The sequence below is a fragment of the Arabidopsis lyrata genome (assembly GCF_000004255.2).
Source record: "Arabidopsis lyrata subsp. lyrata unplaced genomic scaffold ARALYscaffold_3, whole genome shotgun sequence".
In the NCBI taxonomy this organism is placed as follows: domain Eukaryota; kingdom Viridiplantae; phylum Streptophyta; class Magnoliopsida; order Brassicales; family Brassicaceae; genus Arabidopsis; species Arabidopsis lyrata.
The window spans coordinates 11,628,802-11,656,564 of record NW_003302553.1 but is presented as its reverse complement, the minus strand read 5'-3'; the positions used below and the strand labels follow the sequence as shown (position 1 = coordinate 11,656,564).

The window sequence follows — 27,763 nt, the reverse complement described above, 5'->3', positions numbered from 1 at the left end:
AAGATTCTTGATCAAAAGAGAGCAGCATCATGTTCCTAAAAGTAATACTTGACTTGAATTTTCATGGCTTGGCACAAACTGAGATAAATGTTTTTTCAATCATTCACGAATGGTTTTTGTTTTTGGTTTAAACAAGACTCATTCATGAATAGTTATAGTTGATAGGGCTCTTACTCTAATGTCAGTTGTATAGAAGTATAGAACTGTCTTTTGCTTGAATACATTCATTATACATGTAGTATTATTATACACAACCATATGACTCCATGAGGAATAGTATAGATGCAAGATTAAAATTTCTAATGCCGCTGAGTAATTTTGGACATATCTAGAAGTTAAGGGCTTAAGTGCAATTTTCAGCAAATAAAACGTGGTTCCCGCTAACCCATGTTATCATTTGCGGTTTCAACCTTCAGCAAACTTAATTAATTTCTCAAAAGTTTTGCAAGATTATCATAAGATTGTTGTATAAAGAGTGCTGATCTTGACTTAATTTACAAAACTGATAGTATAAAGAAGAACTTTGAATACAACTAGAAAATCAGCTGGTTTGTGATTTTCAATACTATCAGTTTATTTTCATATATTCATCACATACAGTAGTTTTTAAATTTCTATATATTCCTTTAATTTGCCTTTTTATATTCATAGATTACTACATGCCAATCACTTAATCACCAAAAACCGTATAGGATTAGCATCGCAATTTGCAAGTCGTTAAGAAGATTTGGCAGATTACATCTCTAATTAATTCAATAATGTTGTTACGTCACATAACTTTTTTAATAATTAATAATTTAAAATCTCTCCTCTTAAATACAAATTTAATTGGTCCAGCCGGAGTCTAAAGTCAACCCTAAACTCCTCCTCCTTCCTTTTAAGAGACACACAAGAGGCAACCATTCTTCTCCGTGTCTCTCTTTCTCTCTCTCAGCTCTCTCAAACATGTCAGGAGCTATAACATGCTCTGCGGCCGATCTCGCCACCCTACTTGGTCCCAACGCCACCGCGGCGGCCGACTACATTTGCAGCCAGTTAGGTACCGTTAACAACAAGTTCACCGATGCAGCCTTTGCCATAGACAACACCTACCTCCTCTTCTCTGCCTACCTTGTCTTCGCCATGCAGCTCGGCTTCGCTATGCTTTGCGCTGGCTCCGTTAGAGCCAAGAATACAATGAACATCATGCTTACCAATGTTCTTGATGCTGCAGCCGGAGGACTCTTTTACTATCTCTTTGGTTACGCCTTTGCCTTCGGCGGATCTTCCGAAGGATTCATTGGAAGACACAACTTTGCTCTTAGAGACTTCCCGACTCCCACAGCTGATTACTCTTTCTTCCTCTATCAATGGGCGTTCGCAATCGCGGCCGCTGGAATCACAAGTGGTTCCATAGCGGAGAGGACTCAGTTCGTGGCTTACTTGATATACTCTTCTTTCTTAACCGGATTTGTTTACCCTATTGTCTCTCACTGGTTTTGGTCCCCGGATGGATGGGCCAGTCCCTTCCGTTCAGCGGAAGATCGTTTGTTTAGCACCGGAGCCATCGACTTTGCTGGCTCCGGAGTTGTTCACATGGTTGGTGGCATAGCAGGTTTGTGGGGTGCTCTTATCGAAGGTCCTCGTCGTGGTAGGTTCGAGAAAGGTGGTCGCGCTATTGCTCTGCGCGGCCACTCTGCCTCGCTTGTAGTGTTAGGAACCTTCCTCCTATGGTTCGGCTGGTATGGTTTCAACCCGGGTTCCTTCACTAAGATACTCGTTCCGTATAATTCTGGTTCCAACTACGGCCAATGGAGCGGAATTGGCCGCACAGCGGTTAACACCACACTCTCAGGATGCACCGCAGCTCTAACCACACTCTTTGGTAAACGTCTTCTATCAGGCCACTGGAACGTAACGGACGTTTGCAACGGGTTACTCGGTGGATTTGCGGCCATAACCGCAGGTTGCTCCGTGGTAGAGCCATGGGCAGCTATCGTCTGCGGCTTCATGGCTTCCCTCGTTCTTATCGGATGCAACAAGCTCGCGGAGCTCGTACAATATGATGATCCACTCGAGGCGGCCCAACTACACGGAGGGTGTGGCGCGTGGGGGTTGGTATTTGTAGGATTGTTTGCCAAAGAGAAGTATCTAAACGAGGTTTATGGCGCCACCCCGGGAAGGCCCTATGGACTATTTATGGGCGGAGGAGGGAAGCTGTTGGGAGCACAATTGGTACAAATACTTGTGATTGCGGGATGGGTTAGTGCCACAATGGGAACACTCTTCTTCATCCTCAAAAAACTCAATCTGCTTAGGATCTCGGAGAAGGATGAAATGCAAGGAATGGATATGACACGTCACGGTGGCTTTGCTTATATCTACCATGATAATAATGATGACGATTCTAATAGAGTGGGTCCTGGATCTCCTTTCCCTCGGTCGGTTACTCCTCCTCGTGTTTAATTTTCACGCTTTTGTAATTTATTACCGTTTATTGTTGGAGTAATGCTTTTGTAGAACTACAAATCTTGGATATTTTGGTTTGTTTTATGTGACCTTTATCGTTGATGCGTGTTTTAGGTTTTTTTTTTGTCGAGTTTGAGTTTGGATGGTTTCTTCTTTTCCAGATATTTGTAAGTAGCTTTGGTACGAAATGTGTGTGGTGATATATAAGAAGCTCATTTGAGATGTGCCTTAGTGCCTAGCTAGTTAAAAGAGTGATGTGGAATTGAAAGTATATGGATGGTGTAGGTTAAGTAGATTATTCCAATTTGGATTATTCTAATGAGATTTCTTATAAATCAATGAAACTTTTTCTTTATTTGAGCAAAAATAAAACTTTTCTAAATTTTTTTTTTTTTTTTCTAGAAATCTTGTTTATTCATCTTATGTTTGGTTGTTTTGTTTGTAAGATATGTAACTTTTCTAAATTTGGTTGATCCAATATGTAACTTTTCTAAATTTGGTTGTTTTGTTTGTAAGATATAGTCACTAGGATTCCGGTATGTACACTCCGCTCTCTTAATAAGCCTCTAGTTTAACTTAAATGCAACATTAATGTTTTGATAAAGAAAAGTCTCTCAAACATAAAATTTTGTTTTCGACCATATAAAATGAGTCCAAGTGGGATCCAATATGTAACTTGAACGATTTTTTCCAATTAGTTAACTAGCCACGTTTAGGTACACGTAGATTTTAGCTTTTACCAACCAAGGTACTGTATATAGCTTGATAAATAATAGAAGAAATCTGACATGTCATTACATTGAAGTAAGTGGTCACTTGTTTAGAACTAAGCCTAACGGACTTTTATTAGCCTAACAATTGTTGCTATTAATCGTTACAGAGACTAAAAATTACAATATAAATCAAATTCTTGCGTCCTCGTTTAACTTTAAACAAAGGAGTATGACCCATATTTTGTGGTGGATTAATTTTAGCACCTAATATTTTAATAGCATTTATTTATTTATTTCAAATTCTCCTAAACCAAAAATTAAAAACATATACTAATCAATTATTCCTTATTTATATACAGTTTAGAGACCTGTAGAATCATAAACTTACGATGTGATTCCATTAGCTTTTACCTTACACATCATCTTTTTGTGCATATTGTACTTAAATATTGTCAGACGTATCTTTCATATGTCACCTAAACAAAGACAGAACATGAGAACCTTTCATATACACTGTAATTACATTATAGTGGGTCGTTGTAAGAAAATTTATTAAACCAAGTAGGAACCCTTAAAATATTCTTGCCGTAATTGTTTATATTTAGAGACTTTAAATTGGTATTTATAGAACTACAGCTAGATGCTGAAATATGTTTCGATGGTACTACATAGAATTCAGGGTGGTTCTTTAAGATCCTCTAGCAATGCAAGTTAACCACTATTGAGTTAATTTGTTTTGGCAAACATGTTAGTTCGATAATCATGATTATCTATAGATTTTCTTTTGATGTTTTTGATTGTTAAACACTAAATCACTGTCACTGCACGTAATATAGAAAATAAAATGTAGAATTAGGTAACAAACCAACTTGCTTTATTCATTCACCAAACAATGGTATTTATACATGAGAGCTCACGAGAGCTTTGATAACAAGATAAGCTTAAGATCCTAAAATGTAGGACATAAACTCTATCAAAAAAGATATGATCTAATCCTAACCGGATTATACACATATATCCCCAATACTCCCCCTCACGTTGGAGTGTGAAGATTCTGAACGCCCAACTTGGACATTAAATAAAGAAACTGTGAGCGACCAAGAGCTTTGGTAAAGATGTCGGCGAGCTGCTCCTCAGTCCTAACATGATGCGTCGTGATAATGCCGTCGCGAACCGCATCTCTAACCGAATGACAATCGGATTCAATGTGCTTGGTACGCTCGTGAAAAACCGGATTAGCAGCAATGTAAATAGCAGCTTTACTATCACAAAACAAGCGCGCAGGAGCGGATTGGTCGATGCCTAATTCTCTTAACAACTTCCGTAACCACTTTATTTCTCGAAGAGCAACTGACATAGCTCGATATTCGGCTTCTGCTGAAGAATGAGAAACAGTGTCTTGCTTCTTTGTCTTCCATGAAATAGGCGAACCACCAAGAAACACAATATAAGCACTAAGAGAACGTCTAGTCAAAGGACATGTTTGAAAATCAGAATCGCAATAAACTTCAAGAGTTAAATCTGAATCTGCTTTAAGCATAATGCCTTGACCTGGAGAGCCTTTTAAAAAACGAACAATGCGTATCGCAGCTTGCAAATGAGACTCCCGAGGTGCTTGCATAAATTGTGACAGGACATGGACTGAATAACTCAACTCAGGCCGAGTATGAAGAAGATAGAGAAGGCGACCAACTAGGCGCCGGTATGGCTTGGGATCCAGAAGGAACGGACCATCATCGGAGGCAAGGTTATGATTTTGTTCCAAAGGTGTATGAGCAGGACGAGAACCAAGATTACCACTATCTGATATAATGTCAAGAGCATACTTGCGCTGAGATAAGAAAATGCCATCAGGGCCACGACTTACTTCAATTCCCAAAAAATATTTAAGCTTTCCCAAATCTTTCATGGAGAAAGAACGACCCAAATACTCCTTGAACTTTTAAATCATGTACCCGTTGTTACCACAAATCACGAGATCGTCAACATAAATCAACACGCGAAGTTCAATTCCGTTGCGTGTATATGAGAAGAGAGAGTGATCCTCGTAAGCTTGAACAAAACCAAAACGTAAGAGAGCGTCAGATAACTTTTTAAACCAACACCGAGGAGCTTGTTTCAAGCCATACAATGACTTGCGAAGACGACAAACTTTGTCGGGAAAAGAATGACGAAACCCAGGAGGCAGTTTCATGTAAACCTCCTCTTCTAGATCACCATGAAGGAAGGCATTATTTACATCCATTTGATATACCTCCCATTGATTTGCAGCAACGAGACGAAGAAGAGTACGAACCGTTGTCATTTTTACCACTGGCGCAAATGTTTCATTGTAATCCTCTCCTTCAACTTGTTTATTTCCTTGAACAACTAAACGAGCTTTGTATCTCTCGATGGAACCATCAGCATTGTACTTGGTCTTGTGGACCCATTGACTCCCAATAGCTACTTTTCCTGTTGGCAAATCCACTATATCCCATGTCTTATTAATTTCCAATGCATCAACTTCTTTAAACATTGCATCATTCCACACCTTTATTTGAACAGCCTCTTTAAAATGCTTGGGCTCAACATTTGTAGTGATTGCAGCGAGATAAGCTTTATGACCTGTGGAAAAATATTCATCGGAGATACAGTCTGTCAAAGGGTAGTGTGAATTACCTGGGAGCGGTGTCGAGGACTGAGAAGTGGAAGTGAGGAGAGCGTGATGGGTATCCGGAGTGGCAGTAGCATTGTACAAGACATAGTCTTTCAATCGTACAGGTTGTATGACTTGACGTTTTCCTTGACGCGGAGGAGTTTTCTCAACAAAAGGAGAAGAAGCCGCCGATAACGGGGAGGGCTTAGAAGTCGGAGAAACTGACAGAGTTTCATTCGGAGACTCAGCCGTATCACTTGGAGATGAGATGGTTTCTTGTGGCGGAGAAGCAGGCTCTGTACTCGGATTCGGAACAGAGTCCAAAACAGAGTCATCGCCGGAGGTAACAGTCGGGGCAACACTTGTTGCTACATCATAATCGACGACTGGTGCTATGAGAGATTCAGAGGAAGCACCTGGCAAAGCTCCGGGTGTAGCTGCAGTGGTTGGAACCACATTTTCAATGCTCCCCCTGTCGACCAACGGCGGAGAAGGCAGCCAATCTTCATCACATATAACTGGAACTGAGGCTAACGGCCTCGAGACTGAATCAGCAACACTTGACATAAAAGGAAACACATCCTCTCTAAAGACAACATCACGTGAGATTAAGAATTCATTAGTCTTCATGTCATACACTTTCCACCCCTTTTGTCCAAAAGGATAACCAACAAACATGCATAAGCGACTTCTTTCGCCAAACTTGTCTTTATCCCGTGTAACGCGGTGAGTATAACAAGCACACCCAAAGACGCGGAGCTGATCATAACTCGGCTTGCTGCCATGAAGTATCTCGTAAGGAGAGAGGCCGTTATGAATAGAAGATGGTGTACGATTGATTAAATAAGCAGCCGTCAAAACTGCTTCACCCCAAAATTTAATAGGTAGATTCGCTTGAAACAACAATGCTCTAGAGACGTTGAGAATATGTCGATGCTTTCGTTCTACTCTACCATTTTGTTGTGGAGTCCCTACGCAAGAAGTCTGATGAGTTATACCATGTTCTCTGAAATAAGACGAGAGACACATAAATTCCGTCCCATTGTCGCTGCGAATTGTTTTCACGGATTTGCCAAACTGTTTTTCCGTGTAAGCCAAGAAGTTAGTGAGCACGCCACGCACTTCTGATTTTGCAAGTAAGAGATACGTCCAAACGGTTCTTGAAAAATCATCGACGATTGTTAAAAAATAAACTGCTCCACAAGATGAGGGCACGCGATACGGTCCCCAAACGTCACAATGTATTAAAGAAAAACACTATAATGTTTTATTAATACTATCGGGAAAAACTTCTCTTGTCTGTTTTGCTCTAAAACATACGTCACACGAACGAGAGCTAACAGCGGTAGAGGAACCCGTAAACAAAGGTAAATTGGAAAGCACTGAAAAACTTGGATGTCCTAAACGTTGATGCCACAAAGCTTGATCGGAGGTGACTGCCACTGTATGAATCTTTGTCGTAGCCACATCCGTTAGATAATACACCCCATCACGTTCTTCCCCGGTTCCAATCAAAGTCTTCGAAAACCGGTCCTGTAAAACACAAATTGTATCAGTGAACAATGCCAAACACTTAGTCTGTTTTACTATCTTTAAAACAGATATTAATGTGCAATTCAACGCAGGCACATAAAGAACATTAGTCAACTTGACTTTATCCGAAAGCGGGAACGCTCCCATGCTCACAACGAACGTTTTACGTCCATCCGCAAATCCCACCGAACACGGTGGTATAGAGACAATGTTAGTCAAGAAAGAAAGCTGCCCAGTCATATGATGGGAAGCTCCGGTATCGAGAATAACATCGCCAAACTGTGCCTTACCAGACAATTTATCGGAGTTGGCATTATCTTTGTTTTGAATCATCTGTGTGATAACTCTCAATTGATCTGGTGTGAATTCTGGAAATGAGGAGAAGTTGGAAGTTGTAGCATGAGCTGCTGTGACTTGTCCCTTTCCACGACCAGAATTGGTGAAACCTGAGCCACGACCACCTCTACCACGAGCGTTGGACCCACGACCACTGCCATTATTACGCTCCATCCACCAGTCAGAGAATCCTACGATCTGCCAGCACTCTTTCTTTTCATGGCCACTACGACCACAGTGTGAGCAGAGAATGGAACGATCTCGAGATCTCACAATAGAAGTCTCTGTTTTTCCTTCCATGGTATGCTCTGCATTTTGTTGATTGCTGCGAGTGACAAATCCAATTGCTGACTGTTGTTGTTCACGAACCTGAGCTGATGCAAGCCTCTGTTCTTCTCTCACAACCCGAGAGTAGATTTCTCCAAGAGGCGGAAACGGATCAATTGCTATGAGGAGTGCGGAGAGTCCTCCAAAGCGAGAATCGTCAAGTCCTAGCACGAATTGATGAATCTTCTCTTCTTCCCTTTCTTTTGAAGGTTCAAGAGTAGCACCACAGGTACACAAACCACACTTACACACGGTAATAGGTTTGTAAATTTGGTATTCTTCCCAAAGTTTACACAAGCGACCATAGTATTCAACAACAGGCTGTCCATCTTGCCGACACGATGCAAGCTGAGCCTTGAGTTGATGAACACGAACTTTGTTTCCCACCGAGAAACGCTGCTTCAATTCCACCCATAGTTGATGAGCATCAGATATGAAGGTAACTGTTGATTTAACTTTCGGTTCAATGGAGGTTCGAATCCATCCCACGATCATCGAATTGACTGCAGTCCAATTCTCATAATTCGGATCATCACATGGTGGTTTTGGAATCGAGCCATTGATGAATCCGGTCTTACGTTTGGCTTGAAGGGCATTCAACATCTCCGTGGACCATTCATTGAAATTGTCACCAGTTAACATAACTGATGAGATCATGGCCCCTGGATTGTCTGTGTTTGCAAGAGTATACGGTGACACCTTTGTTGTATCTGATTGACCAACCGTGGATTTTGATGCCGACGAGCCATCTTCTGTGAGAGACATTGTTGCTTGACACGCAAGAAACAAAGTTTTAAGAACAGAGGAACGAAACTATCGTAAAGAGAAAAAAAAGATTTTTGAGATTTTGTTGGATCTTTGGCTCTGATACCATGTAGAATTAGGTAACAAACCAACTTGCTTTATTCATTCACCAAACAATGGTATTTATACATGAGAGCTCACGAGAGCTTTGATAACAAGATAAGCTTAAGATCCTAAAATGTAGGACATAAACTCTATCACAAAAGATATGATCTAATCCTAACCGGATTATACACATATATCCCCAATATAAAAAGTATTTCACGGACAAATCTTTTAAAGTTTGATATGCGTAGAGGATGATAGCTAGAGACGCCGCAATGTGCCGTTGCGTAATTTGATAAAACAGTAAACGTCCCAAATGTGGCTTTTCGTGTTTAGTAAACATTTTTAGTTTTTATAGTTAATTGTCAGTTGACCTAAATTAAAATATAGTATGCACTATAATTAATCAGTAATTACTACGTATTATCAAATAATCAATTTGTGTTATGTGGTAATCCATGATGTCATGTTATTTTGTACGATTTTAAAAGCTACCATTGCTATTAAATATATGCGCATAATTTATCCTTTGTCGAAGACATTAGATAAAAGAAATTTTTCGCTTTTGTCTATTTTCCTGAGGGTAGAATCTCAATATAATGTTAATGTAATCAAAATCGTATACTTTTTGTTTTCCTAGTAGTTTTTCATCAGCTAATTTAGTAATCTTGTAAACCCATTAGTGATTATAGATTACAAGTATATATGTCCTACAATGATTAAGTTTGCATATAGGCAAAGTTAGAACGTTACTTATTGTTATTCGACCATAATGGTTGCTAATAGAATCACATTAAACGCCATTGATTTGTTGAATTTGAGATCGTAAGTGCAATTTTCAACTAATAAAACGTGGTTCCCTCTAATCCATGTTATCATTTGCGGTTTCGTCAGCAAATTTATTAATACTTTACAAGATCATTATATTTAAGATTTTATTAAGAATGCTGAATTTTGACCTGATTTCCCAAAAACATTGCTGATCTGTAACTAGCAAGGTGGCAAGGTGCCATCATTTGATTTGCTAGAAACCCTAAAAGTACTAATTTTGTTTATATAATTCTATTAAACAGAAATTGGAAGATACTCAAGTACATGTAAACGTTTTTTCCCCGAAAGACAAAGCACGAATGAGCTTCCCTTTCGTGTGAGGTGTGACAGTGTGAGTCGAAAACGACGACCAACTCTCTCTACGGGAATCTTCTTTGATTCCTTGGTCAAATATGTTTTGCTTTCGTATGCTACACTTGAACAGATCATATTTTTTATTTTAATATTTTTTTGCAATATTTTAAAGTCGTCATTCATGTTTTGGGTTAAATTTGCTTCCATCATCAGCTTGCTTAGATTACTAAATGAAGTATGATCAGAGAATCTAAACCTCTCTTCTTTTATTGTTTTTAGAAGATTGAGTTTGTTACCAAAAAAGAAAAGAAAAAACAGGATATTGATTACAAGTAAATATTTATTTATTTAACAAAAGGTTTTATATTTATTTATTTATAAATTCATCACATACAATAGTATTTTTTTTAATTTATATCCTTTGGCTTCTTAAATTCACAGAAGTACATGCCAATCACTAAATTTCTAAAACCGTATAAGATTCTCGTATATTGCACGTAGTTTATAAGATTTGTTAGATTCCATCTCTAATAAAATTAAATAATGAATATCTCTCCACTTAACTACGAATTTGATTGGTCAAGCCAGAATAAAAAGTCACCCCAAACTCCTCCTCTTTTTCTTTTTATAGATGCACAAGAGACAATCTCTCTTCTTCGTGTCGCTTCTCTCTCAAGTCTCTAAGCATGTCGGGAGCTATAACTTGCTCTGCAGCTGATCTCTCTGCCCTACTCGGCCCCAATGCAACCGCGGCGGCTAACTACATTTGCGGCCAATTGGGTACCGTTAACAACAAGTTTACCGATGCAGCCTACGCTATAGACAACACTTACCTCCTCTTCTCCGCCTATCTCGTCTTCGCGATGCAGCTTGGTTTCGCTATGCTTTGTGCTGGCTCCGTTAGAGCCAAGAACACGATGAACATCATGCTCACTAATGTCCTTGATGCTGCAGCTGGAGGACTCTTCTACTATCTCTTTGGTTATGCCTTTGCCTTTGGCGAATCCTCTGATGGATTCATTGGAAGACACAACTTTGGTCTTAAAGACTTTCCGACTCTCACTTCGGATTACTCCTTCTTCCTCTACCAATGGGCGTTTGCAATCGCAGCCGCTGGAATCACCAGCGGTTCCATTGCCGAGAGGACTAAGTTCGTGGCGTATTTGATATACTCTTCTTTTTTGACCGGGTTTGTTTACCCGGTCGTTTCTCACTGGTTCTGGTCTCCGGACGGATGGGCTAGTCCGTTTCGTTCAGAAGACCGTTTGTTTGGCACCGGAGCCATCGACTTTGCGGGGTCAGGTGTTGTTCACATGGTTGGTGGTATCGCTGGATTATGGGGAGCCCTTATCGAAGGTCCTCGGATTGGCCGGTTCCCTGATGGGGGTCATGCTATTGCTCTGCGCGGCCACTCTGCCTCACTCGTCGTCTTAGGGACCTTCCTTCTCTGGTTTGGTTGGTATGGGTTCAACCCTGGTTCCTTCACCAAGATACTCATTCCTTACAATTCTGGATCCAACTATGGCCAATGGAGTGGAATAGGCCGCACGGCGGTTACAACTACACTCTCGGGATGCACAGCGGCTCTAACCACCCTCTTCGGAAAACGTCTCCTATCAGGCCACTGGAACGTAACCGATGTTTGCAACGGTTTACTTGGCGGGTTTGCGGCCATAACCGCAGGTTGCTCCGTGGTTGATCCATGGGCAGCGATCGTATGCGGCTTCATGGCTTCCCTCGTCCTTATCGGATGCAACAAGCTCGCGGAGCTTTTAAAATACGATGATCCGCTAGAGGCCGCACAACTACACGGAGGGTGTGGTGCTTGGGGTTTGATATTTGTAGGACTATTTGCAAAAGAGAAGTATGTAAATGAGGTTTACGGCGCAAGCCCGGGAAGGCACTACGGACTATTTATGGGAGGAGGAGGGAAGCTATTGGGAGCACAATTGGTCCAAATAATTGTGATTGTTGGATGGGTTAGTGCCACAATGGGAACACTCTTCTTTATGCTTAAAAAGCTCAATTTGCTTAGGATCTCGAATGAGGATGAGATGCAAGGAATGGATATAGCACGTCACGGTGGTTTTGCTTATATCTACCATGATAATGATGATGACTCCATTCGAGTGCCTGGATCTCCAATACCTCGTGCGCCTAACCCTCCAGACGTTTAATTTTCAAGATTTTTTGAAATTTATATCCCAATATTTTGCTTTTGAAATACAAATCTTGTTTGGAATTTTTTTTGCGTTTTGTTTTGTTTTGAGTGATCTATATATGTTTGTGTTCTTATGTATCTTTTATTTATTTCATTAATTTTCCCGAATTCTGTTAATACTTAGACTCAGCTTAATGTGTTTCTCTGTTGCTTTCTCCTTTTAGAAACTAAAGTTACACAAAATCTATTGCTCTAGTGATGTAAAAGGAGAACTTTTAAAAAGAGTGAATCGTAACATCATGGAAGAAAATCCATAGTTGTCTAATATTAGTGATGATACATAATATCTCCTCTTGCATAAATTCATACACATGTTTCTTATATACGTCAAATATGTAGATTTTGATTCCCACCAAAAAAAAATGATGATTTTGATCAATACAAAAAATGATGATTCTAATGGCCACCATAATTATTAGAAAGGCTTATTTTTAATAGATAGTTATAATGACATATGTTGAAAAGAATCTAATACAAAAGGTATGTTTTAAAAAGAAGATCTTAAAAACTATTTGGTGATGACACATAAAGAAAAAAATCTCATAATTTATCTTTGAATATATTCTTATAGTAACATATATTAAATTAATAATATTGTTAACTAATTTACATAGTGTTTATATAATTTTGCTAAATACTATATGGAAATAATACAAATACTGTAATATATGTTTTTAGCAATATAAAATTGAGGCGGTGGCCCAATATCCTCTACTAATGGGCCTTTATAATGTACAGGATATTACTTAAGCGTGTCCTAACCCTCAAAACGTAGAACACCTCTCTTTCTCTTTGTCCTTAGGGTTTGGTTGATTTCACGCAAAGGAAGCGAAGCGATGGATAGATATTGGCGACGAGACCCGAGGAGGCCGATGATGCAGTATGACTTTCTGAATGAGATGGAATATTCAGGATCCTCGATGCCTATGCAGATGGAGATCGATGATGATGACTTCTACCCCATGGAGTTGTTTGAAGGTGGAGGACTTCTATCCTCCCCAAAGAAGCCTGATTACACCATTTTCTTTCACAAATTCGAGGATGATTTTGATGATTCCGATATCAATTGATTTCGATTATTTCTCACCTTATCATTCTCTTTAGGGTTTATTTTCGATTTACCATGACTTTTATCTCTAGAGATTATTGTTATAGGTGTTCGTTGTTCGTACTCAATAATTGATAAACCCTTGTCACTCAATTACATCTTATGTATTGTATTGATTTCTCTTAAATTACTCTCGTTGTGATTGTTCTTATATTTATGGTTGTTGTGTCTTGATGAAGATACGGTTAGAATTATTATATGAGATTCGAGATCCTATTCGGGATCTGCTCCAATCCGATATCTGGAGCGACCCGGATCGAGATCTGGTGAAACTGCTGGATCCCATCTTGATATTGCACTATGATGATTGAAAGGCTATTGTTTGTTTAGTAGTGGATCTCGTTTTCCTTTTATTTTTTGTTTTCAAAAAGCTCATAAAAATACTATTGAAAGTGGTACATTGGTCTCTTGTCTTGGCCAGAGTTCAACAACTCTCTCCATAGAATTCTACTATAGTGTCATAATAATAGTACCATAGAATTTCATGCTTCGTCTAGTCTCTGCTTTTGTTTCTTCATATCGACATTGTCATTATCGAATGTTGTCAAACGCCAAGAGATTTTAACAGTTTGTAAATTCGTGTTTAGAAATGCTAAGCCAGGTTGGTTAGTGCATGTAGTAAAAGACTATCAATTCCTTTCACGATTAGTTATGTAAGTATATATGGTTTATTGTATATATCTACCATACTCACGTCAAAACTTAGTCAATGAATTCATTTCAGATTGCTGATTTTTTCATATACAATGATGTGTACAAGAAACCTATAAGTATATTTCAACAAAAAACAAAAACCCTAATTATGTATAGCAAGTCTACCGCCAATTAGAATAATTACGTATATCGTTAACTAATAATATAAGTAAATCTAAATCGTATTTTACAATAGTTATTCCGTAACAAAATTTACATTTTCCCCGCATTATCTTGTAACAAATTTCTAAAAAAATTGCAAGGAAATTGGAAAAGTGTTTTCCTACTATGTAATACACGATCATGCTTTGGGAATGAGAGATATACGATCATTGAAAGAGAGAAAAGAGGGTACGTAAAAGCATAAACGCCAACGAAAGAGAAAGATGGAGTCCTTCACAGAGGATCTATGGGGAATTATACTTGCGAGATTACCACTTAGGAGCATCACCTCTTCCAAATTGGTTTGCAAGCAATGGAAATCAATAGTAGAATCTCCGGTGTTCCGCCAGCTGTTCTTGTCTCATCATCAAAACTCGCATTCTTCGTGGTCGCTCATCTACAAGCATTGGCCGGTAGAAGTCGTGGCTCACTACGGATGTGCGATATGGGGACTTACACGATCTCTAGGTTCTTACTTGTCGTCTTTCCTATCCAAAACATTCGAGACACATAATGAAAAGGTCAGAGTCCTGGCTTACACCAACGTTGGATTGATTTTGATTGGTTTGGGATCTGACTTGAAGAATCCAACTTACTACGTGGCTAATCCGATTTCACAACAATGTGTGAAAATCCCACCTCGGCCTCTTCGTCCTCTAGGTCAACAAGAGGAATGTTTCAGACCTGGACTCGTCACACGCATTGAAAAAGACGTCCTTTTAAGTTACAAAATTGTGTTGATGGATAGGACTAACATCAGAACAGGTGTCTTAAGTTTAGTCGTATATTCATCTGAGACAGGCTTGTGGAGTTTCAACACTCTCCAGAGTCATCCCCAGTTGCACTCTATGACTTACATCGATCCCATTACCTTGAACGGAAACATTTACTGGATGGGCGTCAACCTTGACTCTGAACATCTTGTATCCCATGATTTATACTCAGAATCTGATCAATGCCGAGTTATACTTTTCCCTAATGAAGGGAGAAACCAGAAATTCACAAGAACTTGCACAATATCTCAAGATTTCCTCATTTATATGAACATGGTCTATGAAAACAATGTGTATAAATTACGTGTGTGGAGGCTAAAGAGCGGGGAATGGCAATTAGTTTCCGAAATCTCCCCGGTGACCAGTTGGGATTATTTTTTTTTTTTGAATTTAATGTTAAATTATATTCAAAAGAAAAATAAACGTTTATACATATAGAATGCTAACTTTTCAAAAAACAAATTGAAAAGAACTTTTTATCTTGTAAACTCTATTGCCTTGATTCAAACCTAACTTGGATGCCACCTTCAAATCTCAAGTCTCCACCTCCTTGGATCGTGCTCAACCGGTTTCAGACATTTTTATCTATCATCTTCACAAGTACCTCTATCGATGAGGGCTGCTCTCCGTGCCTTCTTCTATTCCGTTCACACCAAATCGAATGTATGGAGTTCTGGAAAATATACCTTAGCAAGAAGCTCTTTGTTTTGTCAAGTACGTTTTCTGCGAGTATCTTCAATATCTCCCTCCAACTCTCCGAGAATCTGTTTAAGAGAATCCCTTTTGCCAAAAGCCTCCAAATCTGTTTTGAGTAATGACATGTAAAGAATAGGTGTTCCCTTGTCTCCATCTGTGCATTACAAAAAACACAACTTGGATTCACATTACTATTCCATTTCAACTTCTCTCCCCCGTTGAGATTCTGTTTTTCAACACCAGCCAAGTAAGAAACGGATATTTTGGGGTTGCATAAGAGAACCATATCTCCTTATGTCCCTCCATCGGTGGCTTAGCAATACGCAGCAACGACCATGTTTCTCCTGTTATAAACTTCTTCCGAAAGCAGCCATTCTTCCCTTTCCACAATGCTATATCACGGTCCATTGTTCTCTGAGTTAACCTTTGTTTTCGAATTTCTTCTTCCACCAGATTAAGGATATCATGTCGATGGTTCCTTCTGCGAGTCATAGTCAGCACTTCCTTTACTGTACTGGTTAAAGGAATCCCCAGGTCAATACAGCCCCTTTCCCCAAGCTTCTCCATGAGACAACCCAAGTTACTCCATGAATCATACCAAAAAGACGTGGTTTCTCCACTCCTTACTTCTACCCGATGAAAATTTTTGGCCATGTTGCGGTACTTAAGCATTTTTCTCCATATCCAAGAGCCGCATGTTGTGTTTCCTTTGACAGCCCAAAAGGAACCATGACGAATCAAATATCTTTGCACCCAATCCACCCATAAGGACCCTTTTACCAACAATAAGCGCCAAATCAACTTCAAAACACTGACCTTATTTGCTTCCTCAATGGATCTAAGCCCTAATCCACCTTCGCTCTTTGGTGTACAAACATCAACCCATGCAACCTTTGCTTTCTTACTGTTCAAGGAGGGACCTGACCACAAAAAAGCAGAGCACATTTTGTCTATTTCCTGAATGCAGGCTTTAGGCAGTCTAAACGCTGCAATCCAGAAATTAGTAAGGCTAAACGTGACAGATCTGAGTAATTGCAATCTCCCGGCGAAAGAAAGTGTTCTCGCTGTCCATGTGCTTATCTGAGACCGTATCTTCTCCAGCAGCGGAGAGTAGTCCGACGAGGTCATCCTGCGTGTTAATAGCGGCAGTCCCAGATATCTAACCGGCAACAAGCCATACTCAAACGGGAATTCTTGAAGAATGTCTTCTTTAATGGCTGCGGGAACACCCGCCATATACAGAGTTGATTTTTCTAGACTGATCTTTAAGCCCGAATGGATAGCGAAATCATCAAATACCTCGAGAGTTCCTTTGATAGATTTCTTATCCCCAGCCACAAACACCATCAAATCATCGGCGAAACAGAGATGGGTGAGTTTAAGATGTTTACAGTTTGGATGATACCCGATACTCTTGTCCATTGCAGCTTTGTCTATCTTGAGAGAGAGCACATTCATGCAAATAACAAACAGGTAAGGGCTAAGTGAGCAGCCTTGTCGAAGTCCTCGCTCACTTCCGAAATAGCCTGCTAGTTCTCCATTTACTTGAACTGAGAATGAAGCTGTGGATATGCAAGTTTGGATCCAACTTACGTATTGCTCCGGGAAATCAAGAGCCCGCAAAGTGTTCAACAAAAAGCTCCATTGCACTGAGTCAAAAGCCTTCGATATATCTATTTTCATTGCGCATCGCGGAGAGATAGAGTCCTTGTGGTAGTCTTTGATGATTTCTGTTGCGAGTAAGAGATTCTCCATTAGCAATCTATCTTTAACAAAGTCAGATTGGTTTGAGGGGATGAACTTTGGGAGAATAATCTTTAACCGGTTCGCCAGAATTTTGGAGATGATTTTGTAGAGAACGTTGCAGCATGATATCGGCCTGTAGTCTTTCATAACTTGTGCTTCTTTTTTCTTTGGGATTAGGGCTAAAATAATAGAGTTGACTCCTTTCGATAAAAATCCTGTCTTAAAAAAGGACTGGATTGCTACCACAAAATCATTCCCCACTATTGACCATGAGTCTTTGAAGAATTCACATGTAAATCCATCAGGACCTGGAGACTTATTGTTTGGCATTGCAAATAACACCTTTCTGACTTCTTCCTCTGTTACTTCCCTCGTGAGCATACTCTTATCATTGTCATCACATTTGAAATCAAGAATGCTTTGTAGATCCTCGCACGACCATTCAACATAATCCTGAGGTTTTATTGAAAGGAAGTCTTTAAAGTGTCTTTCCGCTTCAGTTTTAGTGCTCTCTTGAGTATCTGCAATTCGACCATCTTCACAGTGTATTTCCTTGATATTATTTCGTATGTCCCTGAGCTTCGCAGCCGTGTGAAAAGTTTTATTGTTTTGGTCCCCAACTACCATGGGCATAAACCCTTTTCATGGTAATATAATGTACATGTGGAGCAAGATGGATAGACATTTTTCATCTATTGACTTGTACAAGAGGCAGTTTTGGCGTCACAATAACTTGGAACGTAGCAGCCACGGTCGCACTCTTCGCTTTGCCAGAGAGTGGGATCCAGATGAGGACAGAATCTATATACCCTTCATTTCGAGGTTTCTTCTTCCCCGCTGGCTGCATCCGATCCATTAAATACGACTATCAATAATTTATAATTAACAAAATTAATCTATAAATGTGAAAAAATTTTATTAGATATTCAAGGATATGTTAAGTTTTCTTCTATTCAAACTAATCATTTTCAACATTTTTCATTTTATCATTATAATAGTTTAACTTTGAATAATATTTAAAAGTACAATAGTTTTTCTCAAAATATAGTTCTTATTTATAAAGGGATTTTTCTGATATTTTATTTATAACATATATATAACAAAATAAATTATTTACGATATATTTTGCACCGGCTAAAAAAAATTTATGGGTCCGCCACTGGGTACATTGGTTTATTCTCTTGCCCCGAGCTCAACCACTCTCTCCAATCTTCATAGAATCCTACTTTCTTCTTCATTCTCTTAACAAAAAATAACGTTAAAGAACTTCATGCTTCGTCTAGCCCTCTGCTTTTGTTTCTTCATATCGCCATTGTCATTATCGGATGTTGTCAAACGCCACGAGATTTTAACAGTTTGTAAATTAGTGTTTAGAAATGCTAAGCAAGGTTGGTTAGTGCATGTAGTATAAGACTATCAATTCCTTTCATGATTAGTTATGTAAGTATATGGTTTATCTACCATATTCACGTTAATACTTAGTCAATGAATTATTTTCAGATTGCTGAATTTAAAACCCGTACGTGACTCATATTTTCTCTTCACACAACAAAACGACTCGTTCGTGGCCGAGTGTTTTTCATCGTGTAAATTTCATACAGAATGATGTGTCTACAAGAATATCCTAAGTATATTTTAACAAAAAAAACTACCCCTACTTAAGTATATATAGCAAATCTGCCGGCAATTAGAATAACTACGTATATTATTAACTAATAATATAAGTAAAATATTAGAAAATATGGGAACAAAATCATATTTTAGAATAGATATTCCGTAACAAAAATTTACATTTTTTCCCGCATATCTTGTAAAAATTTCTGAAACAATTGCAAGGAAAAAGGACAATTTCCTAAATACAATATGTAATGTTACAAATTTTAATCGGATTCTTACATATAAAAAAGCTTATATCATTATTTTACCAGGTTAGTTGACCTCCCTCTTTTTTTTTTTTTTTGAATGTAATGTTAAATTATATTCAAGAAAAAAAAACAGTTTTTGGGTACATAATTATGCAAATGTGTGCTGAAAAGCTTAAAAACTAGGGATACATGGATTTGGACTTAGTGTCTTGATGCAAACCAAGCTTGTAGGCTTGAGTTGAATCTTTGATCGCCCGCCGCCCGAATCGCAGAGAGTTTGTTACGAATCTGTTTCTCAATCCAGATTGCAAGTTGTGTCGCTGAAGTCGGATGCTCGCCATGCCTCCTCCCATTGCGCTCTCTCCATATAGAGTGGATTGCTATTTGAAAACTGTAACGTACGACCTCCCTCTCTTTAGTGGATCCGCCCTTGGAGATATACAATCATTGAAAGAGAGAAAAGAAGGTACGTAAAAGCATAAACGCCAACGAAAGAGAAATATGGAGTCCTTCACAGAGGATTTATGGGGAATTATACTTGCGAGATTACCGCTTAGGAGCGTCACCTCTTCCAAATTGGTTTGCAAGCAATGGAAATCAACAGTGGAATCTCCGTATTTCCGCCACCTATTTCTATCTCATCATCAAAACTCGCATTCTTCGTGGTCGCTCATCTACAAGTATGGTCCGGTAGAAGTCGTGGCTCACTACGATGTGCAATCTGGGGACTTACACGATCTCTAGGTTCTTACTTGTCGTCTTTCCTAACCAAAACATTCGAGACAGACAATGAAAAGGTCAGAGTCCTGGCTTACACCAACGTTGGATTGATTTTGATTGGTTTGGGATCTGACTTGAAGAATCCAACTTACTACGTGGCTAATCCGATTTCACAACAATGTGTGAAAATCCCACCTCGGCCTCTTCGTCCTCTAGGTCAACAAGAGGAATGTTTCAGACCTGGACTCGTCACACGCATTGAAAAAGACGTCCTTTTAAGTTACAAAATTGTGTTGATGGATAGGACTAACATCAGAACAGGTGTCTTAAGTTTAGTCGTATATTCATCTGAGACAGGCTTGTGGAGTTTCAACACTCTCCAGAGTCATCCCCAGTTGCACTCTATGACTTACATCGATCCCATTACCTTGAACGGAAACATTTACTGGATGGGATTCAACCTTGACGTTGGTGAGTTGCTTGTATCCCATGATCTATACTCAGAATCTGATCAATGCCGAGTTATACTTTTCCCTAATGATGGAACAGGCAAGAAATTTCCAAGAAATTGCACTATATCTCAAGATTTCCTCATTTATATGAACATGGTCTATGAAAACCGTGCCTATAAATTACGTGTGTGGAGGCTAAAGAGCGGTGAATGGCAATTAGTTTCTGAAATCCCCTCGGTGACCAGTTTGGATTATTTTCCCTTAGGCATAAACCCTTTTCATGGTGATATAATGTACATGTGGAGCAAGATGGATAGACATTTTTCATCTATTAACTTGTACAAGGGACAGATTGGGCGGCACAATAACTTGGAACGTAGCAGCCACGGTCGCACTCTTCGCTTTGCCAGAGAGTGGGATCCAGATGAGGACAGAATCTATATACCCTTCATTTCGAGGTTTCTTCTTCCCCGCTGGCTGCATCCGATCCCTTCCTCGCCTTCATGAGACAAGTTTCTATTGCTTCTTTATTTTTTTTCCTATTCACCATTAATATTTCTTTATGCTAGAGGAAGAAAGTGTAGGGTGGTGTTTCGTTTATTTTGAGCTTCCTTTTTTGTTCTATATTTTTTTTTGGTCTTATAAAATGATAGAGAAGATAATGATCATCATGGTTGTGAGCCTTGAGATATTAATGGAAGCTTTGATTGCTTGATTGATGTTTAACAATAAAACATATATAAGAACTTGTACAACACATTGATTTCTGCATCTAAATGTCAAGTATGGATTGGTTAGTTAACTTAACTTGCATATATGAACTATATAAAACGAGCCTGTAAATTATATTATCTCTACCTTTCATATATACATATATATACTTCTTGTAACTATGCAAATGTCGAAACGCAAGGCAAACTCATGCATGCATGTTTACAAAACATGATCCTGATCATGGAAAAGCTCGATCAATTGGTGAACAAAGGTTATTTGCATGAAGTATTTATATTATATCTTGTTGTTGGTGGTGAGACAAAAGTATTCGCTTGGTGCTTGATTTTTATCTTGAGTTGGAGTGTCGTTTTCATTTTCTCTTGAATACTTTCGTATTATTTCAGGTCATGCGTCAGGTTTTAATCTTTCTTTTTTCAACTTTATTGACAATAAGCAATAAGCTGCGTGTCAGAACCGAAGTTTTCATTCATGTTATAAAAATTAGTGATCTTCTTTTTTGATTCTTTGTTGTTCTTTGATATCTTTTCATGGGCATACTTTAGTCTCTAGCTAGTATTCAAAACTAAATGATTCCGTAGACGCATAACACTGCTGTAATAATTCATCAATTTTTGTCACACATTCAGACGCACCACCGTATTTAAATCAGATCAGACGAGTCCATCCATAAAATTTACTTGCCTATTATCTCAAAATAAGCAAAAGCTGAAGAAGTACAAACATAAATAATGATCCATGCTTCCATGTTTGAATGTGAAAATTTGGTGTTTCTGGTGAGAATGTTTGGGCTTCGTTTGTATCAAAACTTAGACTTGGTGATGTACAAGAATAATTAAAAAGCAAGGTTAAAGGAAACACTAAAGCTTCATCAAAATATATACATGAGTAGGCTGAGATGAAATTTTGATGGCAAGTTTGTATCGAATAATAATAATAAAGGCCCCTCAAAGCAAGTAAATAAGAGTTAAATCTTATCTCTACCTTTCCCATATTGATTTTTTTTCCCCTTCCTAAATTTTATCCAATGGGTACTACTAGGCATATTCCAGCCCGCTTCATACCCGACTCCCAAATTGTCACCACGTTGCCCCGCTTCTTCATCGATATCGATGCAGCAGATATCGAGCTCCCATTAGTGATGGAAGTTAGAGAGCTTTCTACTGAACAGTTGGTTGTGATGTTGTTTATTGTTGTCTACTGCTACTGCAAGCTCTGACAAAGATGGCATCATCATCATTTTTATTGCATCGGAAGTACGGGACTGTTGTTCCTTGAGAGCTATTGAAGAATTTTAAATAGTCCGTAAGTGCTCTGATAGCTCTTCCTAGCAGCCTCAAGCCCAGTAAAAGCAGCAGCTTGCAAGCTTTTTCAAGAATTGATTGCAGGTACTTTTCTTGTGCCTCTATCCTTAGCTGGAGTCTCCGTTGCACCTGCCCATACCAAAAGACCAATCAGAGGTTTGCATTTTAACAGCACAGCATGTTGCATAAACTCCTACAAAAGTGGCCATTGTTTTCATCTCAAGGACAGAGGGAAACAAGGAATACTGTTCATTTGTTTCAGCAGAAAAGGAAAGAATAATTTGGTAACAACAACATTCTAATCTTTGGATTGGACATTGGTTAAGAACTTAGGATAACGGTTCTACCCTAATTTGTAACTTTTGAGCCAAATGTTTTTGTACACATGGTGGTTTGCATCTTCAAGATCAATGGCAAGAGAAATGAAGAAAACTAACCTCCAATTGCTCGTGTAGTCTTCTTTGGACTTCCATCTGAGCACGTAGAGCTTCCAGTGACTTGGTAACCCCCCCTGGCACAGAAACAAATAAGGAGGTAACCATACTCCTGCTGCGCCATTCTCAATGATGATGTTGAAGATGAACCTGTGTCCTGACTCTCCCCAACACAAGAAGCTGCAACATCAAGTTCACAGAATTAGTGGGAGTCACTAGATATGGACACGCAACTGGGATTCATCAAAACAGAGTTCCCAACTATATATTACTCTTTGTTACTTTTTTGTTTGAAAATCGGTTTTATAACCATGATCAGTTGTACCTAGAGGTTAACAACTTGGCCATCTTGAATCACCAAAACTTTCTTTGTATGCTCAACAAGAGCATGTGGATCACTTGATAAGAAAAACTCCTTGGGATGGTCGTTCTTAAATAGAAAAACTTGGACTATTGCTCTTGCCTTGATCTAGCTCCTACAAAAGCATGCAAAAGTAAGGTATACCGCAGTTTCTTACAAAAGTAAGGAATTATTTTGATATTTAACAGGATTGATTAGTTTGTATAATGTAAATTGTTTTGTTTGATTATTCACTCATTATAAATCTATTGGAATTCATTTCTATAGAGATAAATCGAAGGATTTAAATCAGACGGCTAACATTCATCCCTTTATTTTTATTATAATCGGACGGTCACAAATAAAGTTGATTATTATATTAGGGAAGGCATGGGCAAGTGTCAAAGTTTAGATCGCACGGCCTAGATTTTTTCTTTTTTTTCTTTATCGATCTAACGGCCAGAATCTTTTTTTCCTAATTAAATATTTAATGGACAGGGGCAAACTGATAATTGCTCAGGCTGAGGATAGCCTAGATGGCCAGGGATGGGTCAAAGTAGGCCTGGGCATAATACCCAAACCCGAAGAACCGAACCGAACCCGACCCGAAAAATCCGATCCGAATCCGAACCCGAAGTTTTAAAATATCTAAACGGGTTCTAAACTTCACAACCCGAAAACCCGAACCCGAACCCGACCCGAACTCGAACCCGAACAAGTACCCGAACATACCCAAAATATAAGTACATAGTTATAATATATTAGTAATATTTATACTTGTAATAACCTAAGTGCCTAAATTATTCGGATGTTAAGATATTTTCGGATGTTTTAGCTACTTTGGGTTAGATATAGGTTAAAATACTTGGGTTTTATAGATTTTTTTGAGTATTTTTCAATACTTTGCATAGAATCGGATACAAAATTTCTAATATTTGGATACTTCGGGTAAACCCGAATCCGAACCCGAAATACCCGATCCAAACCCGACCCGAACCCGAAGTTTTAAAATACCCGAACGGGTCTTCGTTTTCTAAACCCGAAAAACCCGAACCCGAAAAATCCGACCCGAACCCGACCCGAATATCCGAACGCCCAGGCCTAGGTCAAAGACGCTTGTCAAATATTATATATTTAGATGATGTGTACAAGAAACCTAAGTACATTTCAACAAAAACAGGAAAAGTGTTTTCCTACATCTATACTATTAATTGGGAAGCATTGGATAATAAATAACCTTATCAAGGGTAAAGAATTACAAAAAATGTCATTAGAAATTTTTGATTCTACGACTAAAAAAAAGATTTAGACGAGGGGTATAATGGACAATAGGCTCGAACTGGGACGCGGATCTTGGATCCTTTAGTCAGATCATCATTCGGATAAACACGCGGATCTCGGGTCTACACTCGGTAAAACACGCGGATCCTAGCAGACCCGATTTGTGCAATTTTTTAGTGGTCCTATTGGGCTTACAATCAATAGGCCCGATATGAAGCTCTTGCATTTATGATCCGGATCTACAGCAATTAAAGATAATAGTAATTAGATTCATTACCTTTAAATATATTACCATAACAAGAAAAGCTTAAAATTCGGATTAGAATAATATCACTTCTCTTATATTTCTATAACAACCCAAACCCATATATTCCGATGATTAAAAGAAAAAATTTATTTCTTTATATTCAATTTCATTTATGAGTTTTTACCACAAATAACAAAATCCGTTTATTGAAATATTCATTTATGAGTTTTACAAAAATAAAAGTAAATCTATATGAATCTATATATTCATATAGGAACAAATCAAGCATATTCCTTAGCTATTTTTAATCGAGAATATGTTAGCAATTAAAGTTTCAAAAAATTAGATTCAATTGCTTCAAAATCATTCCATAACAAGTAAAACTATAAATTCGAATTTTAAAAAATCAGTTCACGGATTATTCTATACAAACCCAATCCCACATATTCCATATATTGGAAGAAAACTAATTCATTGATATTCGATTTCATTTATTAGTTTTTATTTAAAATAACAAAATCTCTTCAAATCCATATTCAGTTGTGGAAGCTCCCTTGGCCCATTGGTTGAACAAGGGTTAATTAATGCTTCTACACCCAGAGGTCTGGGGTTCGAGTCCCAGATACTGCGATTTATTAATAAATTTGCAGATTATTGGAGGCAAGTGTGCAGGAGATCTCCAGCGATGTACAATTATAGCCGTTCGCCAGGATTCTACGCAGAGAGGGAAGTGTCCATCAAGAGTATAAAGAAGGAGGTGAAGGAGGTGAGTATGAAGAAGAAGGTGAAGAAGGTGTCGTCTGTCGTGGATCTAATAAGGGTCGGAAGGAATTGTCCGTTGTAGAATCGTCTATGTAACAGTTATCATAATTTGCAATAAATAATAAATCCAGACGTTAAAAAAAAAAATCCATATTCAGTTGTAAATTCTACCCAAAAAAATCATAATAGCTATACAAAAAATCGCCACAAATCAAGCATATACCTTAAATATTCTTATTCGAAATTATCCTCTTTGGAGGTAATTCTCTAAACCCTAAGAAAATGCTAGGCGACTTTGGATTACTATAAATATAGGGTAAAGAATTCTATTGAACTCACCTTTTAAAGCTTTCATCTATTCTCTTCACGTTAAAGCTTGGGATCACCAACCTTGCTGACATCAAACCTTTCACATGGCCAACTCTATGTGCAATCTCTAGGGTAATAAGAAAGGATAAAAAATCCTCATACTGGACAAAGAAGGAAACCCACCGAAAGCAACGATGAATGTGGTGTTCAAAGAAGTTTTTCAAAACATATAACAATTTTCTTTGCAAGCGACATGATATGCAAGAGGTAACAATCTATACTAATAATCTGCAAGGATTGAATATTTTTAGAAATATGCTATCCTATAATAATCATTTCTTTTATATGTTTAACAGGGAAAAGCTGGAATCTAAAGGCATTTGGAAAGTATTGTGGTTACTGAAATCATTTTCTAGATAAGAAATAATGTTGTTTTGAATCTATCTGTTCTTTTCATCTTCTCTTTTTTCCAGAATATCAAAATCCAATTCAAAACAGCTTAACTTTGTTTTCAAAAGTTTGCTTTACTAACTTCATATTAAGCAATATGAAGTTATATAAATCATATACAGAAGCAGTTACGATGATTAAGTATCATCAAACAATATAAGAAAGCAATTTATTGCTAATGGAAACTTTAGAAAACAGATAGTTGTAATCACGAGACTTTAGAAAACTCATTTTAACAAAGATTGACAAATCAATGTTTTCTATCACAATTCTACTCATTCAAAAGTTTAACAGCAACTAAATATTCGTAAGACCTAAAAAAAGTATGCAATCCTTATCATCTAAATAACCTTAACATTGCTTCAAGCTTTCTGAATAGCTCCAAAGACAACATCATTAGAAGCCGCACACAGTGTTCCAATTATACTCGGACATGATGATTAGCTTGTATGCATGTAACCTATTAAAGCCTCGAATTTACTAAATCAGTTCTACTTACTGAATTTAACAGACTGAATAGCCACAAAGCCTCACTAACCTTTTGCATATATACTTTCATATTTTTGATTTGCTACAAAGATGCCATAAATACAGCCTCCTCCAAAAGAATTAAACACGGAGATGATCTTTAGCCTGGTATAAATTGATCTTTGTATCATCATGACCACAAATTTATAAACAGATCTTATAAACTCATAATCGTATCAGAAAATTAATCTGGGAAATCATTTTCTTTTGCCAACAAAATCACCTTCAGACAAAACTGAAATATTTTGGAAGCAAAATTAATTATAACTCTTCTCATGTAACAAAATTGACTGTTAAAATCTATACACTATCCAATTACAAAATGTATTAACTCTATTCATTGTAGATTTATAATAAGAGATTTGTTTTAAAACTAACCAATCTAAAAATAACCTCAAGAGCTCTGTTCAAATCATAATTGAAATCACAATTTAGATACAAAATTAGCAATCCTAACCCATATAAGGTCGGGTTCTTGACAATCAATGCTCAAGAGCTCTGTTCAAACAAAAAATTTCAAAGATTGGAATTTTAATCGAAACACTTGGAAAAGATAAAGTCAAAATCTGAAACAATAATAAGCTTACCTCTTTGTAGAATTCCGGTGTTGCGATTCACAGATGATAAACGAAGACATGGTATCTTAATTATCGGACAATTTTGCGAATGATTCTTATTACGAACAACCGTCTGCTTTTTTTTTTTTTGTGTTTTAATGAAGACGATAAGACAAGAACTGTTCTAGAGTTATCTGTTATGAAAAAAAGAATACATTGATCTATTCAATAAAAAAAATTCAGACGTATATCTGAAACGATCTCAAGACAATTTCGTGGGTTTCGGCCCAAAAGAATATTGTTATCTGATTCATTAATGGGCTCATAAATATTTCGTTGGGTAATAATACCCTTTTAATGACAATTGGTATCTATTATTTTTTGTTGGAGCAAAACAATTGTTTGGCATTTAAT

The 27,763-nt window shown here is 37.9% G+C and overlaps 5 protein-coding genes, 1 long non-coding RNA gene and 1 pseudogene across 9 annotated transcripts; 5 read left to right on the top strand and 2 right to left on the bottom strand.

Annotated features, from left to right (window-relative positions):
• Nucleotides 1–825: 825 nt before the first annotated feature.
• On the top strand, nt 826–2,672 carry LOC9321701 (ammonium transporter 1 member 3). The gene has a single exon (XM_021030418.1). It carries the CDS (start codon nt 946–948, stop codon nt 2,443–2,445), a length of 1,500 nt encoding a protein of 499 aa, XP_020886077.1. The 5' UTR covers nt 826–945; the 3' UTR covers nt 2,446–2,672.
• Nucleotides 2,673–10,417: 7,745 nt separating this feature from the next.
• Nucleotides 10,418–12,146, top strand: LOC9321700 (putative ammonium transporter 1 member 5). The gene has a single exon (XM_002885588.2). It carries the CDS (start codon nt 10,656–10,658, stop codon nt 12,144–12,146), a length of 1,491 nt encoding a protein of 496 aa, XP_002885634.1. The 5' UTR covers nt 10,418–10,655.
• A 788-nt stretch (nt 12,147–12,934) lies between these two features.
• On the top strand, nt 12,935–13,492 carry LOC9321699 (small acidic protein 2). The gene has a single exon (XM_002885587.2). It carries the CDS (start codon nt 13,027–13,029, stop codon nt 13,258–13,260), a length of 234 nt encoding a protein of 77 aa, XP_002885633.1. The 5' UTR covers nt 12,935–13,026; the 3' UTR covers nt 13,261–13,492.
• An 885-nt stretch (nt 13,493–14,377) lies between these two features.
• Nucleotides 14,378–15,063, top strand: LOC9319584 (F-box protein At3g28330). Its single transcript, XM_021032061.1, has 2 exons — nt 14,378–14,918; nt 14,981–15,063. Exons 1-2 carry the CDS (start codon nt 14,378–14,380, stop codon nt 15,061–15,063), a joined length of 624 nt encoding a protein of 207 aa, XP_020887720.1.
• A 4,760-nt stretch (nt 15,064–19,823) lies between these two features.
• LOC110230075 (F-box protein At3g28330-like) lies at nt 19,824–20,912 on the top strand. The gene has a single exon (XM_021032060.1). The coding sequence runs from the start codon at nt 19,824–19,826 to the stop codon at nt 20,910–20,912; it is 1,089 nt and encodes a 362-aa protein (XP_020887719.1).
• LOC9321698 lies at nt 20,474–23,390 on the bottom strand (annotated as a pseudogene).
• Nucleotides 23,391–24,362: 972 nt separating this feature from the next.
• On the bottom strand, nt 24,363–27,525 carry LOC110229719. 4 transcript variants are annotated; one of them, XR_002333102.1, is made up of 3 exons: nt 27,380–27,471; nt 25,845–27,290; nt 24,363–24,735 (listed from the first exon to the last, which is right to left on the bottom strand). It is a non-coding gene; the product is annotated as an uncharacterized LOC110229719 (long non-coding RNA). The 4 variants fall into 4 exon arrangements; XR_002333103.1 differs by having other exon boundaries at nt 24,366–24,735; nt 25,845–26,897; nt 27,380–27,460; XR_002333104.1 differs by lacking the exon at nt 27,380–27,471 and having other exon boundaries at nt 24,368–24,735; nt 25,845–26,724; nt 26,803–26,884.
• Between the last annotated feature and the right edge of the window lie 238 nt (nt 27,526–27,763).